Below are 14118 nucleotides of genomic sequence, written 5' to 3'. Positions count from 1 at the left end.
TATAAAATGTATATGTGTATATATATATGTGTGTGTGTGTGTGTATATAATATTAAACTACAGTCCTAAATTAATAATAAAATCTCACTTTCAGTGCACCTTGTGGTTTCTGTTACTTACTGACTTTAGACATATTATTTTACTTCTGTTTACTTTGATACAACATATAATCACAATAAACTTGATTTCAACTGAACCTCTTAAGCAACTCGCACCAGTTTCCCCTGCCCCTTGCACACAGTGGAGCATTTTGGATATAAACAGAAATTTGTGCTCTTGCAGCAGTTTCATGCTTCCGTACTACACAAGCTCCGCTTTGTAAAGTTTGCAGGTTACAGTCTTCTACACTACAGTCAATATAAATTGCTCCCCTGCGTTGGAGGACTCAGAGGGCGTACGCTTTTTCCCGCTGTCACTTGACGATTACGTCTCCGTCTGATGGTGACTGAGGTCATGTTGGGTGTAAAAGGTAACATTGACTCTGGGTATCTGCTAACGCTAGCGGCATCGCATTACATGCGTTTAACATCATGCGCCATCGTCTGGGAACCAGCTTATATTTCCGGTTAGTAAAAAACTGCTCGTGTTCTATTTGAGATGATATTACCTTCCTAAAATTTCATACACTAGACGGCAGAGCGCATAGTCCATAGTGTAAGTGTATAGTACATCATTTGGGACACAACTTCCTCTCCGAAGCGTGTTTTTGGAACAGAAGTAACGTAGTGAGTAAACATGCTCTGTGCCGTGCGCAGACCAACTAATCAAAAATGAGATTTGTTGACAACGATTATCGATTTTATCGAGTAGTTGTTGCAGCTTTAGCTCAGTGTAATTATAAGCATAACAACAAGACAGGAACACAAGGAAGTAGATGGAAGGGAAACAATATAATTTTAGGCATATGTTATTCATAGGCTGAAAAAATGAAAATGGGTGACGTATCGGTATCGGTGTTGCCAACTCTTTCGGGGACACGTAGCATACTTAAAAAGTCACCAGATGACATCATAGACCATTTACATATTCACTGAATCTTCAAGATCATTTACGCATAAAAATGTGTTACCAGTGGTGCCGCTAGACCCTTTTCCTGATATTATTGTCTGATGAGGTAGATTACAGTAGATAGGCTTTCCTATCCATTGAACATTATCATTTACATCGTTTTTATTATTTAAAACATGAAGGCTGAATGTAATGCCAGCTGAAGCGAAAATATCTTGCACATCTTGTTCTATCATACGCCCCGCCCCCCTCGCTGTGCTCCTCCTCCCTTCGCTTTTTCAGTAGTGATCAACTCTAAACGCCGCCGCGTGTTACATGAAGAAGGAAGTTTTTGGGAAGACGCGTAAAATAGAACAAGAGATTTATCAGAGGATAAAAAAATAATTATTAACATTTCTTACACAAATAATTTCTTCTGAATAGACCATCTATAATTGTGGCACATCAAACTAACTTTTCACATATTTACAAAAAAAATCTATCAAGAACATAGACAAAATGAAGCACTGGTGGTGAGTAGTCAAAGTAGTAAGAATGAAGAAGTGTGGGTGGGACAAATGATGATCAGTGATTGGTTGTTAGTGAAACCATGATGATCTGTGATTGGTCATTGGGAACATAGGTTCACACAACTGCAACTCATTCAGCCGATACACACTGAGTCGACCTGCCTTCTCAACTCCTATAACAAGCAACTGTGATGTGAGCTCGAGAGATGTATTGGGTGCAGGACAGTCGCTAATGTCTCCTCAAACGTTGCTAGATTTGTCGTAAATGCCCTTCTAGTGGAGTATTCCTCCGTGTTTATTTCCTGAGTACCAATAGTTGTCACCTTGTAAGCATGACCCTACATGGTTATCCTGTAAAAGGTCCACACTACATCATGGTCATCCTCTTTACCGTTCTTGTCTTACCAAGTATTTCAGGAAATGGATTCAAGGATGCTGAATAGACACTAATATTTTGTTTCTTGTTAAATTTGCATTTTTGAATGAATGTGTGTTGATTCACAGCTTGGAAGATGTTATATGCATTATTACTATTCTCGCCGTGTTTGACTGTGTCATAGAAACAGATACATGACCTGTTGTTTGTTTCAGTGTGAGCACTGCAGATACAGAATAATTCAACCCCCATTGCAAATCAGGTTTCTTGTCAAAATTTACTGTCTTTCAGCGTTTTGTGATGAACAAATCAAACAAAAGCAATTGAAATAGTTCAACACAATGAATGCTTCAAGTGGTTTCCCAAAATGCAACTTATAATGATTTCTCCAGTCTCAAAATTATTAAACCCCCTGAATAGAATCCCTCACAACAGCACAAATATGCAAAACAGGTGCTGTCTCAAGCACACCTGATGCAACTAATCAAGGGCTTCTCCGGCACGCTGTTTCCACACATTTGCTTTACCTTTGTGAGCACTCACGCATCTGTATCTTGAAAATTAGCATGATGTACAGCACTTTCTTAGCCTTATGAAAAAATCTGCTACGTTTATATGACAAATTTCAGGTTTGCGGTCATTCATTACGGTCAAAAATGCTTATAAAATTTTTTTTGTTTTTTTTACTTATTTATTTAATTGTTCTTGAAAAGACAACTTGAAGCAGTCCCATGACCTCTGGAGATTAAGAGGTTCTGTAACTATACTGCATGTTTCTATAGCCCATGTTCAGGAACAGATGTGATCATCTGGAATGAAGTTCTGGAGTATTTTCTTTATATCTTCATTATTAAGGCAAGTTTTTGGCTAGGCCTCAGACCTCATCTATATAGCCTGTGTCGTCTAGGAATTTATGTGTCGTCTTGTATTAATACAAAGGAGTTTTTTTTAAAGAAGAAAATTCCCCCGGTGCTCCTTTGACATAAAAGAGGAATGATAATGCAGTTTCATATATGGACATGTGACTGTTGGGAACATGCCATATCAAAACTCGAAGGTCAAATGCGACAGCAGAGAGCAGTAACCACTCCCACCGAGTGTCCCAAAACCTCCTGACACAATCACTTGAGCTGTTTTTCCACAGCTTACATATAGCAACTGCAAACTCTGGTAGTATAAGTAATGTTTTGCTTTAACATGATACAGCTATTTGTGTTACTGTTTTAACCAGAAGCATGTACATCAGGTCTGTGATCGTTCTCCATTTATATTGGGTATTAGATATTTTTATCTGATTGGTGATTGTGATTATTTGAGAGGCGGAAATCAGTGTAGACGCTGCTAATTATTCTTGCATAATGCGCGACTCCTATCATCAGTACTGCAAAACACACTTTCAAACAGACGTGTCCAAATATGACACATGATAAAGGACACAGATCAATATTATGCAATACAGTCTGCCTTTTATTTATGTGTCTAATCCTAGCTAAATGAAATTTCATCATGTCACATCCCGCATTGTGGACACACTGGCATTACAGGCAGTGTGTTTGGGCAACACACTACAATGCTAAATACTGTATGTATGCACTTTTATTTCCCCAAACAGTTTTACTATTCAGCCAATGCTGGATATAATAGATTGGGATTTCAGTTGCATATTACAAATAACCTACTTGTATTTCATATTGTAGTTCATTAGTTACTCTCAGCAATTTCAGGACTTGATATCTGAAGACACCTGAAAATGCTACAGCGAGTGACCTCACAGATTCGCTGCGTCTGTTTACGACTGGACTAATATGGGGGGAAAATTGTTTTTCATCCTTATTAATACTTACAATGACCACTTTCCAGATCCATAATTCTTTTAGATTACCGTCCAATATTTAAAGCATGATATGGCAAAAACTTAATGCGGCAATCTGAAAACATAATACCTTGTTACTGAATACTGGGGCTTTCTGCTTATCTGTTTGACAAGAGTGAACTCAGCATTTATAGGACAATGAGCGTGCACCTGTCTCACCTGCAACTAAAAGGGATGCGGCTAAAGCTATTTCACATGGATATCTCATTTCCTATGGACCTTTCCAAAGAAATGTTATTTGCCAACATATTTTCTTAAAACTTAAACTGCAAAATAATTCAACTCAAGACTGGACTGCATTTGACCAAACCAAGGTTAAAGGCTTCATTTTGCCTGTACAAAAATACTTTTCATATTAATAATGTGTCTGGGCTTCTCAGTCTTTTCAAAATAGCAGAGTGAGAGAACTATAAAGGCAATATACTGCAGGCTTCAATTGATAACATTTAACACTTCTTGGAACTAAAAGGCTTTTATGAATCCCTTCATACCTTTGAATGCCTGGACTCCACCACTGCTGTGTCACATTATTGGAATGGAATATCTCTTTCTGCCATCTCAGAGGGAGATGTACAATTTACCCTTTACTCCCTTTTACTCAGGGGCTTACGGAAAACTCTGGCACTCACCGGAATTTTACAAAAAGATTTCAGTTTAAGACATGCCCAGTTTTCATGTTGATAATAATATTTGACAAACTCCAGAGTCTTTAAAAATGTCATCCATCTGCCTGCTTTTTTAAAAACAAAGGATAACATTCCTATAGATGCGTTTTATATATATATATATATATATATATATATATATATATATATATATATATATATATATATATATAATGGATTGCAAGACAACCAAAGGACTGGCCCATAGACTATAATATTCTTTCCATTCTGTCCATGCTGTTAAAAGACCAGAGATGTTAATTATAGACATGGTACTGATAACATACACACTCTCTTCTAATTGTAGATTTTCTCAGCAAAAGCAGAGATCCTGTCTTAATTCTCCATTTGGATGTGGAATTAAATGAAGGTTTATATTTTTAGTCAGTAAAAAAGACCAAATAGGCCACAAATTAAACAACGTAAACAAACTATTCAAACCCAATGGTTACAGTTGGCACCAATAACAGTTTATTTGTCTATTTCTCAGTTCACAAACCTGAGGTGACTGTCACAGCAAATTATTCACACTTGGTTAGAATTCTCTCTCTTGACTACTGTGCCTGCATTATTTGTGTGGCAGGTTTTTCAAGGAACCTATTTGGGCATATTCCGGCTTTTATTTTGAGTAGTAAAAACCACATATTAAATCGTGTCTACGGCACTCGTCACAACCGAAACTGTCCGAGTACTGCATAAGGCCTGGTTTATACACTTACATATTTGTGAACATGTGAGGACATGATGTGCAGGTGGTTGCATAGGTGTCTGTCATCAGATTTGTCAACTAGGCTCATGGTTCTCGAAACAGGCTCCGAGGTCCCTTAAAATCATGTGACTATGTTGGAGATTTATATCAACCCAGCACTTTTCAAACTACTGGGGCGGTGACGCACTTCAGGCAATAACTGACACGTCTGACTGTTGAAAAACCTATAAAACCTTCCAGTTCAGCTGGGGGATCTCCTATGAGCGATACAGGGTTAACCGTGCTTTAGCGCTCACTGGCAATTAATAATCGTTTGTTGAATCAGTATAGCTAAAGTTGAAATATTTTAAGTGACATATGCACATATTCTGTACTGATGATAGGAACTGACATTCTTTAAATAAAGTAAGTAAGGCTTGCTGGAAAAACGTTGCACGAAACAGACAGTTACTACAGAGACAAACCAACACTTGCAGAACGTGAACATGTCATTTTTAAAACATATTTTAGAATTAGTGTTATCTAACTCTGTGAACGAATTTTTGGCCGTTATTAGCTGCCTGAGGAGCAAAATTTCCTTGCCACCGTCGCCACTCAGTGGCTTGCTCAGTTGGGATAAATTCACACCTTTAATATCTGTATACCATGTTGATATTTCTGTAAAGCTGCTTTGAGACAATGTCTATTGTAAAAAGCGCTATACAAATAAAATTGAATTGAATTGAATTGAAAATGAAGCGTATGGGGTCGAAGCAAACTACTCCGGCGTGCGTTAAAAGGTGTATTATGCCCTGTTATTGGGATCCACATAGTGCTAAAAGCAAAGTACATAGTTACTCTTTGTTTTTATAGACAAAGGTGTATAAAAGCAGGTCAAACTGGTAGACCATTTTTGCTTCCAAGTTATTTTCCAGCTGCCGTATTATTGTCTAATTTGTGTTGTTATTTTCTTTAAAAATAACTTGTCTACGAAGTTTAATTGTTAGTGGTAATTCACAAATTGTTTGTTTTTCTTTCTCCAGCATTTCAGCTGGCAATGACAGTGTACCAGCTTGACCAGTTTGGCCTGTGTTTTGGGAGCTGGTAGGTGGTCAGATACCAGTCAGGTGGATTTTTCAGCAGGGATGGTAACCTGAGAGAATATTTAACGCTGCTCTTCACTGCTAATGGAGGTTATATAACTAAGCTTATTTCACAATTTGAGAAAAGCAAAATACTTGAAGGGTGTGTCTTCAAGTGAAGGGGGTTCCTGTGGCCTCAAACACACCCACCAGTCTTTTCCTATAGGTGTGTCTGAAGCTCATGTGACTCAAATATTACAGGCTGGTAGTGAATCCACCTGCTCTGGCACTCATCACTGACTGAAAAGTGGACTTTACTATGATGTTTTCTGGTTTCTATAAAGTACTTGAATGAGTTCCATGGCCAGTATGGCTTATCTACATCTGGTTGAGCTGAATAGTTTTTCATATTTCAACTTGTCAGCATGCTGGAGTGAGCTGAGGAGATGTGTATGGTGGCACTTTCATCGTGCTGACTAGGGATGAAACGTTGCCGGATTCATGATAAACCACAATAAAATTCCTCGACGGTTAGTGTTACCGTGTCACATTTAATTATCATTAAAACCGTCCGCGATTCTCGTTTTGTAAAATTTGCGGTAAATGCTGTCCACACACACGCAGCATGAGTCTGACGCAGGCGCAGCATGCAACATTGATTTTTGAGTGTGAAAACGGACCACACTTCAGATTTGGTCCTCTTGGAAGGTTGGAAAATCTTCCGAGCGTCGTCACTGCCTTCCGCCGTGTTCTCTAACTGAACTAAATGATTGCAGCAAACCTAGTGATAACCATCCATCATTTTATAGTCAAATATGAAACCTGTTTAAATGATTTCAGTTTGTGTATCAGTACTTTTTGTACATTTTCAGTACATTTTAACAATACCGTGATAATACTGGTAACTGTGATAGTTTTGGTCACGATAATTATGATATGAAATTTCCATACTGCTACATCTCTAGCGCTGACCCACAATCAGTCCTCAGGGACTATTGGCCAGGTATTTAATTCTGCTTGATGATAAAAACAACTGAAGAAAAATAATAATTGGTTGGGCAGATTAGCGTTAATTATCATTTTGTAAGCAGGAAAAGCATGTAGCTTCACTGTAGTTGAATAACTTTAGGCAGGTGACTGTATTAGTGTTGTGATAGTGCTGCAGCTACGTTCTGTCACGAATTGGTTGAGAAGGCAGATGCACGTGCAGATCGGTGTTTATTAGAGTGAAGCACACAAAAACAAAGACTATGTATGTGAAACAAAACAAACTAGATACACGTGGCAAGAACTTGAACACAACATAGGCTAAGTGACTCACAACACAACTACACGACAAAATCTGGACAATGAGGCACATAGAATGCAGAACTTAAATAGTGACACTAATTAGGTGAAACAGGTGCATGTGATCAGTGAAGCATGCGACTTGATCATGATAGGAACCTGATAGGAAGTGTAGTTCTGCGCCATATTCAACACCACAATGACCCATTCCTCTGATTTAGCTTTAATGTAGCCATGCTACATTTTTTTTTATGTCTTATCTAGCTACAGTCTAAGAATACTTTTATAATAAGATGTTCCTGCTTTGCATCATCTTCACAGACCTGGAATTGTAATTCACAGTCAGTGTTGTCACTGGTACTAACTGTACACCAGCTCGGATATGTAAAAGGTCATCACGCCCCAGCTTCAGACGCGTAAGAAGTTCACTGTGACTGGCAGGAGCCGCAGCCAATCAAGAGAGAGATATTGAGAGAGTGTAAAAACAAACAGGAGAGACAGAGTGAAAGAGTCCAGTACACTCCATTTTATTCGAAGAAAAGGACTGAGTTGGTTTGGTGCAACAAGATTGGCATTTTAAGGAAACACAATGAATTTGTTTTATCAAACACAAAAAGCACCCCAAATAGTAGGGATGGGCGATATTGACTTAAAACTATATCACAATATTTCTGATAATGGTATCAGTAATGATATAAATATAGTACCCTTCACCACTGTTTTGGGCTACAAGTGACAGCTGCATGCAGTCTTGAGAGCCTCAGAAACACAAACATTGATCTAAAAGTAAAAGTGATTTTCTGTAACCAAACCAGATCCAGATTGTAGAAGTAGCTCGTTGTTTAGCGATAAACTCCTCCTCAGCTTCACGCCTGCCTTCCGCCATACTTGTTTTCACTCTGCACGTGAGCTGCGAATGGGTCTCACACAGAAATATGTCATTAACTAGGCTTTATCATTATCACGGGAAGACTAATTCTTATTGTGGGGAGAATTTCTACCGGTGTATCGCAAATGATAAGATATCGCCCATCCCTACCAAATAGTATACTGAAATCCAGATAACACTGGGATCGCACATGAGTATAACAGAACAGAAATAGCCTGAAGTAAACAAATGAAAAAAGGCACTCCTTATGAGAAAACAAGTAAGGGCTGGAAAGACATCACTCACATTTTTTCCAGCGAAGTATAGAATATCTAGCAAGGATTTTAAAGACGTTTAAAAAAAAAAAAAAAAAAAAAAAAAAAAAAAGTTGATACTCGTTACAACTTCCTGAGTCACAAATATTTTCCTAACACCGGTGTGCCTGTACACAGAATGCTGAGAAATGTGCAATAAATACCAAAACAATGAAACATGTATAGCGTGTATATATTTTGAAAATGTTCAATAAAACTCAGTATTTAAACACATTTCAATACTCACTCACCTGTCAATCATCTTTCCATTTATTGTATTTTTAAATACTGGCGATATTAGTAGAGGTGGTTTACTTTTTATTAAACATTTTTAAATACACTCTCCATGCTTGATTTTCATTTTAGAAATAATTGTGCACTCTATTAAAAATGAGGGGTTTTTTTGAGGTTATGTTTCCTTGTAGAGCTGTATCTTTATCAATAGGGAGCCTAGTTTGGTTGGTGTGTTCAGCAATTTGTAAAATGATCTTTAAAAAAACAAAAATCCGTGCCATGATATTTTTGTCAGATCGCCTACCCCTAAGTGGAACCTTGGGGAGAGCCTCTACATTCAGCGCACAGTCTGATACATTCTTTGTGTTGTGAGATTACAGCAGAGCAACCCTTTTCCCTTCAACCAGAGCTTATATTTTAGCTAGCTAGCTTTAGAGAGCTAGCTAACTCAACGTTAGGTGACTAGTTTGTTGCTGCTGCTGGATCATGCAGTCACAGTGAGCGCTAACCTGGTACTCTTTCATCTGGTACTCCGTGTCTCTGACAATCTCACTGATAATCACACCAATAAAATTCTTTTATTCACAAAATACTTCTGTAATACTGAGTAATCGTGAGCTGTCTGTACTTGGGGTTTGTCCCAAACTGTATACAACCATACTAAATATTATATCACTACACTGGTGTCATTGCATTTGAAGTATAATACTTAGTGTGCATTGTGCAGTTTGGGTCACAGCCTTGAATTTTATATAAATGCGCTTGTAGCTATGAGATTACTAATAACAGTGGAGGAGTAGCACAGCACACCCGACGTTATGAAGTATGATGTTTATCCAGAAGTAAATCATTCCAAAATCTTACATCCTGTAGCGTTAAGCTTCATTACGCTAGTAAAATGGTAAATGGTGTGCATTTATATAGCGCTTTTATAACCTTAGCGGTTCTACAAAGCACTTTACGCTGGTTCTCATTCACACACACACTCGCACACCAATGGTGGCAGAGCTGCCATGCAAGGCGCTAGCTTGCCATCGTGAGCAACTTGGGGTTCAGTGTCTTGCCCAAGGACACTTCGACATGTGGATTGATGTGGGCCAGGAATCGAATCACCAGCCCTACGATTAGTGGACAACCCGCTCTACCACTTGAGCCACAGCCGTCGATCCATCCGTCCATCTATCCGTGCAACCGCCCGTCGTTCTGAGATTCTCAGATTCTTCGCTATAGCTCAAGAACCATATGTTTGAATATTTGTAGGATGATATGGAATTATGATTGCAACAAGCAGATGATTTGAAGAACTGTTTGGATTTTGATCCAAACAGTCTCAAGGTCACAGCAATAGCGTCCTTCCTGTTTGAAATATATTTTAGAAGCATTTCAGGCATACATAGTTTGTCACAAGAAGGACTAGACTTTCTGCCGATGCTGTTATCTTCAAGTTCTAACTTCTTTATTAATTTGTGTAAACAAATGACACAAATTAAGACAGTCTTGTAACTACTGGTTCCTGTGTGTGGATTGAGGTAGAGGATTATAGTCCTCAAACATCGCACCTTACCCATTGTGCAGCAGAAAGAAAAATTTAACCCTGAATCTAGAAACTAAATGAAAGATGATTATAAACCTTGGCTTTTTCTATACTTTAGCGCACTGCTAAGGTGAGTCATACTGTAGGGTGTTTTATACAGATGCAGGATGTCACACGTTTTATTAGCTAACTTTTTTATGGTTTGATCATAAAAGGACGCAGCAAAAAGGCAATTTAAATGAATAATCAAGCCAACAAAGGAGGACTTCTTGAGAGCACAACTTAGCCTTTGATAACAATGTAATGTAATGTCACATAAAACTTAGTCATGAGTCATAGAACACAAAGTATATAATGAACAAATAATGTTGAGCCATGAGCGTACATCCGCAACATTAAGGCCATTTTGAATCTCAATTTTTTTTTTTCCACTTTTTTTTTTATTGCATCCTGATAGTGCAGCTTTGTGATTGATTAGTGCAACTTCTCGTTATATTTTTGTGCTTTAGTTCATTTGAATACAGCCTCGTTTTGTTATTCACTGAATGGTGCGTCAGGAAGGTGTCATCATGCATTCATGTAAATGTTTGTGGCTTATGCAAGCAGGTTATGCCAGGCCCCACAAAAGCCTATTGTCATACTCCAGCTCTATGCTTAGCTTTCTGTAATATTTTTTGTGTGCGTGTGTGTGTTTATCACAGAAAAATGCGAAGGGACAGGACCTGTTTGATCAAATCATGTATCATTTGGACCTTGTGGAGGCTGATTATTTTGGACTGCAGTTCATGGACCCGGAGCAGGTTGCGGTGAGTGCTAATCTATAAATAGGTTTGTGTGTGTGTGTGTGTGTGTGTGTGTGTGTGTGTGTGTGTGTGTGTGTGTGTATGAGAGAGAGAGAGAGAGAGAGAGAGAGCGTGAAACAGAAGAAGGTACTGAACTTGAGTCTAAAAGTGTGTGTGATGAAGCCACTCTGCATCAATCAGATGTAGATTTTCAGCATTTTACTTCCTCACTGCTATTGTGCTAACTTGTGCTATCTCTCTCTCTCTCTCCCTCCCTCTCTCTCTCTCTCTCTATCTCTCTCTCTGTCTCTCTTTTTCTCTCTCTGTCTGTCTTTTTCTCTCTCTCTCTCTCTGTCTCTCTCCTTCTCATTTTTTCTTCAGCACTGGCTGGATGCTGGCAAACCCATAAAAAAGCAGATTAGATGTAAGTCTTCAACACACATACACACACACACACCATTCACAGGTATTATAGCATTGAGTGATTGGATCATAGCAGGTGTCTGATGTCCTTTTGCTCGTTATCTGCGGTTGCCATGGTGATGTTTGTTACGAGTGGGTGTAAGAGTGTTTACTCTGTGGATGGGGCAGAAGCCAGTCCTAGTAACCCAGGCAAAGAACACGCCCACCTCAGGTAGCTGGTGTGAAATTGAAACCACTGGCATGTAAAACACAAAGTTGCCCTTAATAGGGACTGGGACTTCTGTGTACTCCGATAAGACGATGTACAGGTTATCAGAGAGAGAAAGCAAAGAGGACAGACAGAGAGCATGCCTAAGTGATATGGAATTTATCAATATGTAAAAAGCATGTAAGGTAAATGCTTTAGGTTTATATGTATTTTAATAAATCAAGCCTGTGTAATCTCTAGACTGGTTTAGCTCAATAACGCACAAATCGGATTTGCCACCGTTGATTGTTGAATTACTTACAATGGATATAAAAAAGTCAACACACACCTGTAAAAATGGCAGGTTTTTGTGATGTAAAAAATGAAACCAAGAGAAATCATGTCAGAACTTTTCCGCCCTCAGTGTGAAATTACACCGTATAAAAATTAGGTGGAAAACAATTCGAAACATTTTAGGGAAAAATAGGAAAAATAAAAAGTTACACTAACCTGGCTGAGCACTACTGTGACCAAATTTGTAAAAGGACAAGACAAAACCTTACCAGGGATGCTACACAGAGACCTCGACAGCATTAAAGGAGCTGCAGGAATATCTGACAATACTGATTACTCTCTGTGACAACAATGTCTCATATTCTTCACTTGTTTGGGCTATGGGCTAGGGAGCAATGTGGCAAAATGTGTTCTGGTCCGATGAGACCAATTCCAAAAGGTATAATAATTCCAAAAGGTATGTTTGGTGCAAAAAACAAACACATGACCGAAAGAAAAGGCAAAGCACTACTATGCAGGAATAATCCACAGTCACTTCACAAACACCAAGGACACTAGGTGTATGTGGCAAGACATTCAGACCATCACAGACATCACAGATATCACCTGTCTGTGATGATGACGCCTCGCTCCCAGATAACGTGAATGATTTCTACACACGCTTCGAAGCACGGGACAACATGCCAGCGAGGAAAACCATCCCTACGCCCAACAACCAAGTACTTTGTCTGTCTGCAGTAGACGTCAGGGAAAACTCTATCCCGAGTCAACCCACGGAAAGTTGCAGGTCTTGACAACATGTCTGGCCGAGTGCTCAGGGAATGTTCTGATCAGCTTGCAGATGTCCTCACAGACATCTTCAACATTTCCCTGAGCCAAGAAGTTGTCCCTGTGTGCTTCAAGATGACCATCATCCCTGTGTCGAAGAAATCATCAGTGTCCTGCCTGAATGACTACCAGCCTGTTGCACTCGCACTTATCATCATGAAGTGCTTCGAGCGGCTAGTCATGAAACACATAAAGAGCAGTCTTCCCAACACACAGGACCCACTTCAGTATGCATACCGTCCCAACTGCTCAACAGAGGACGAGATATCTGCTGCCATCCATCTGTCTCTAATCCATCTAGACAAAAAGGACAATTACATAAGTATGCTGTTCATAGACTTCAGATCAGCTTTCAACACAATCATCCCACAGCAACTGACAACAAAGCTGAGCCTGCTGGGTTTAAACACTTCCCTCTGCAACTGCATCCTGGACATTCTGACCGGGAGAACCCAGTCCATCAGGATCTGCAACTCCACCTCCGGCACCCCCACACTGAGCACCGGCAGCCCGGCACCGGCAGCCCAGCACTGGCACCCCCACACCGAGCACCGGCAGCCCCGCACCGGCACCCCCACACTGAGCACCGGCAGCCCCGCACCAGCACCCCCACACTGAACACCGGCAATCATATCAAGTTTGCTGATGACACTACAGTTATGGGCCTCAACAGCAACAATGAAGAGTCAGCGTACAGAGAGGAGGTGAACCAGCTGTCAGAATGGTGTAGAGACAACAATCTCTTAATGTTGATAAGACTAAAGAGATGATTGTCGACTTCAGGAGCACCCAAGCGGACCACTCACCACTGTACATCAATGGAATAACTGTGGAGAGAGTCAAAAGCTCCAAGTTTCTTGTTGTGTACATGACTGAGGACCTCTTCTGGACTCTCAACACCACTTGCCTAGTCAAGAAGGCCCAGCAGCGCATCCACTTCCTGTGGAGGCTGAAGAGAGTCAAACTCCCCCCTCCCATCCTCACCTCTTTCTAGAGAGGGACGATAGTCTCACTGTGTGGTACGGGAACTGCACAGCCTCCGACCGCAAGACCCTACAGAGCCTAGACCTGAATCCAACTAAAAATCTGTGGGGTGATCTGAAGCGGTCTGTGCACAGGAGATTCCCTTAAAATTTGATGGATCTAGAATGTTTTTGCAAGAAAAA

The 14118-nt window shown here is 39.7% G+C and overlaps 1 protein-coding gene across 2 annotated transcripts in view; it reads left to right on the top strand.

The window, feature by feature from the left end:
• Positions 1-14118, top strand: part of epb41l4b (erythrocyte membrane protein band 4.1 like 4B) — a 37857-nt gene that overhangs the window by 2411 nt on the left and 21328 nt on the right. For both annotated transcript variants that reach the window (XM_053612034.1, XM_053612033.1), the window contains exons 2-3: positions 11140-11244; positions 11602-11644. In XM_053612034.1, coding sequence (XP_053468009.1) covers positions 11140-11244; positions 11602-11644 — 148 coding nt within the window. The remainder of the gene's footprint in view (positions 1-11139; positions 11245-11601; positions 11645-14118) is intronic.

This window comes from Ictalurus furcatus, chromosome 23 (assembly GCF_023375685.1).
Source record: "Ictalurus furcatus strain D&B chromosome 23, Billie_1.0, whole genome shotgun sequence".
Taxonomy (NCBI): Eukaryota; Metazoa; Chordata; class Actinopteri; order Siluriformes; family Ictaluridae; genus Ictalurus; species Ictalurus furcatus.
This window is presented reverse-complemented; position numbering and strand designations above follow the sequence as displayed.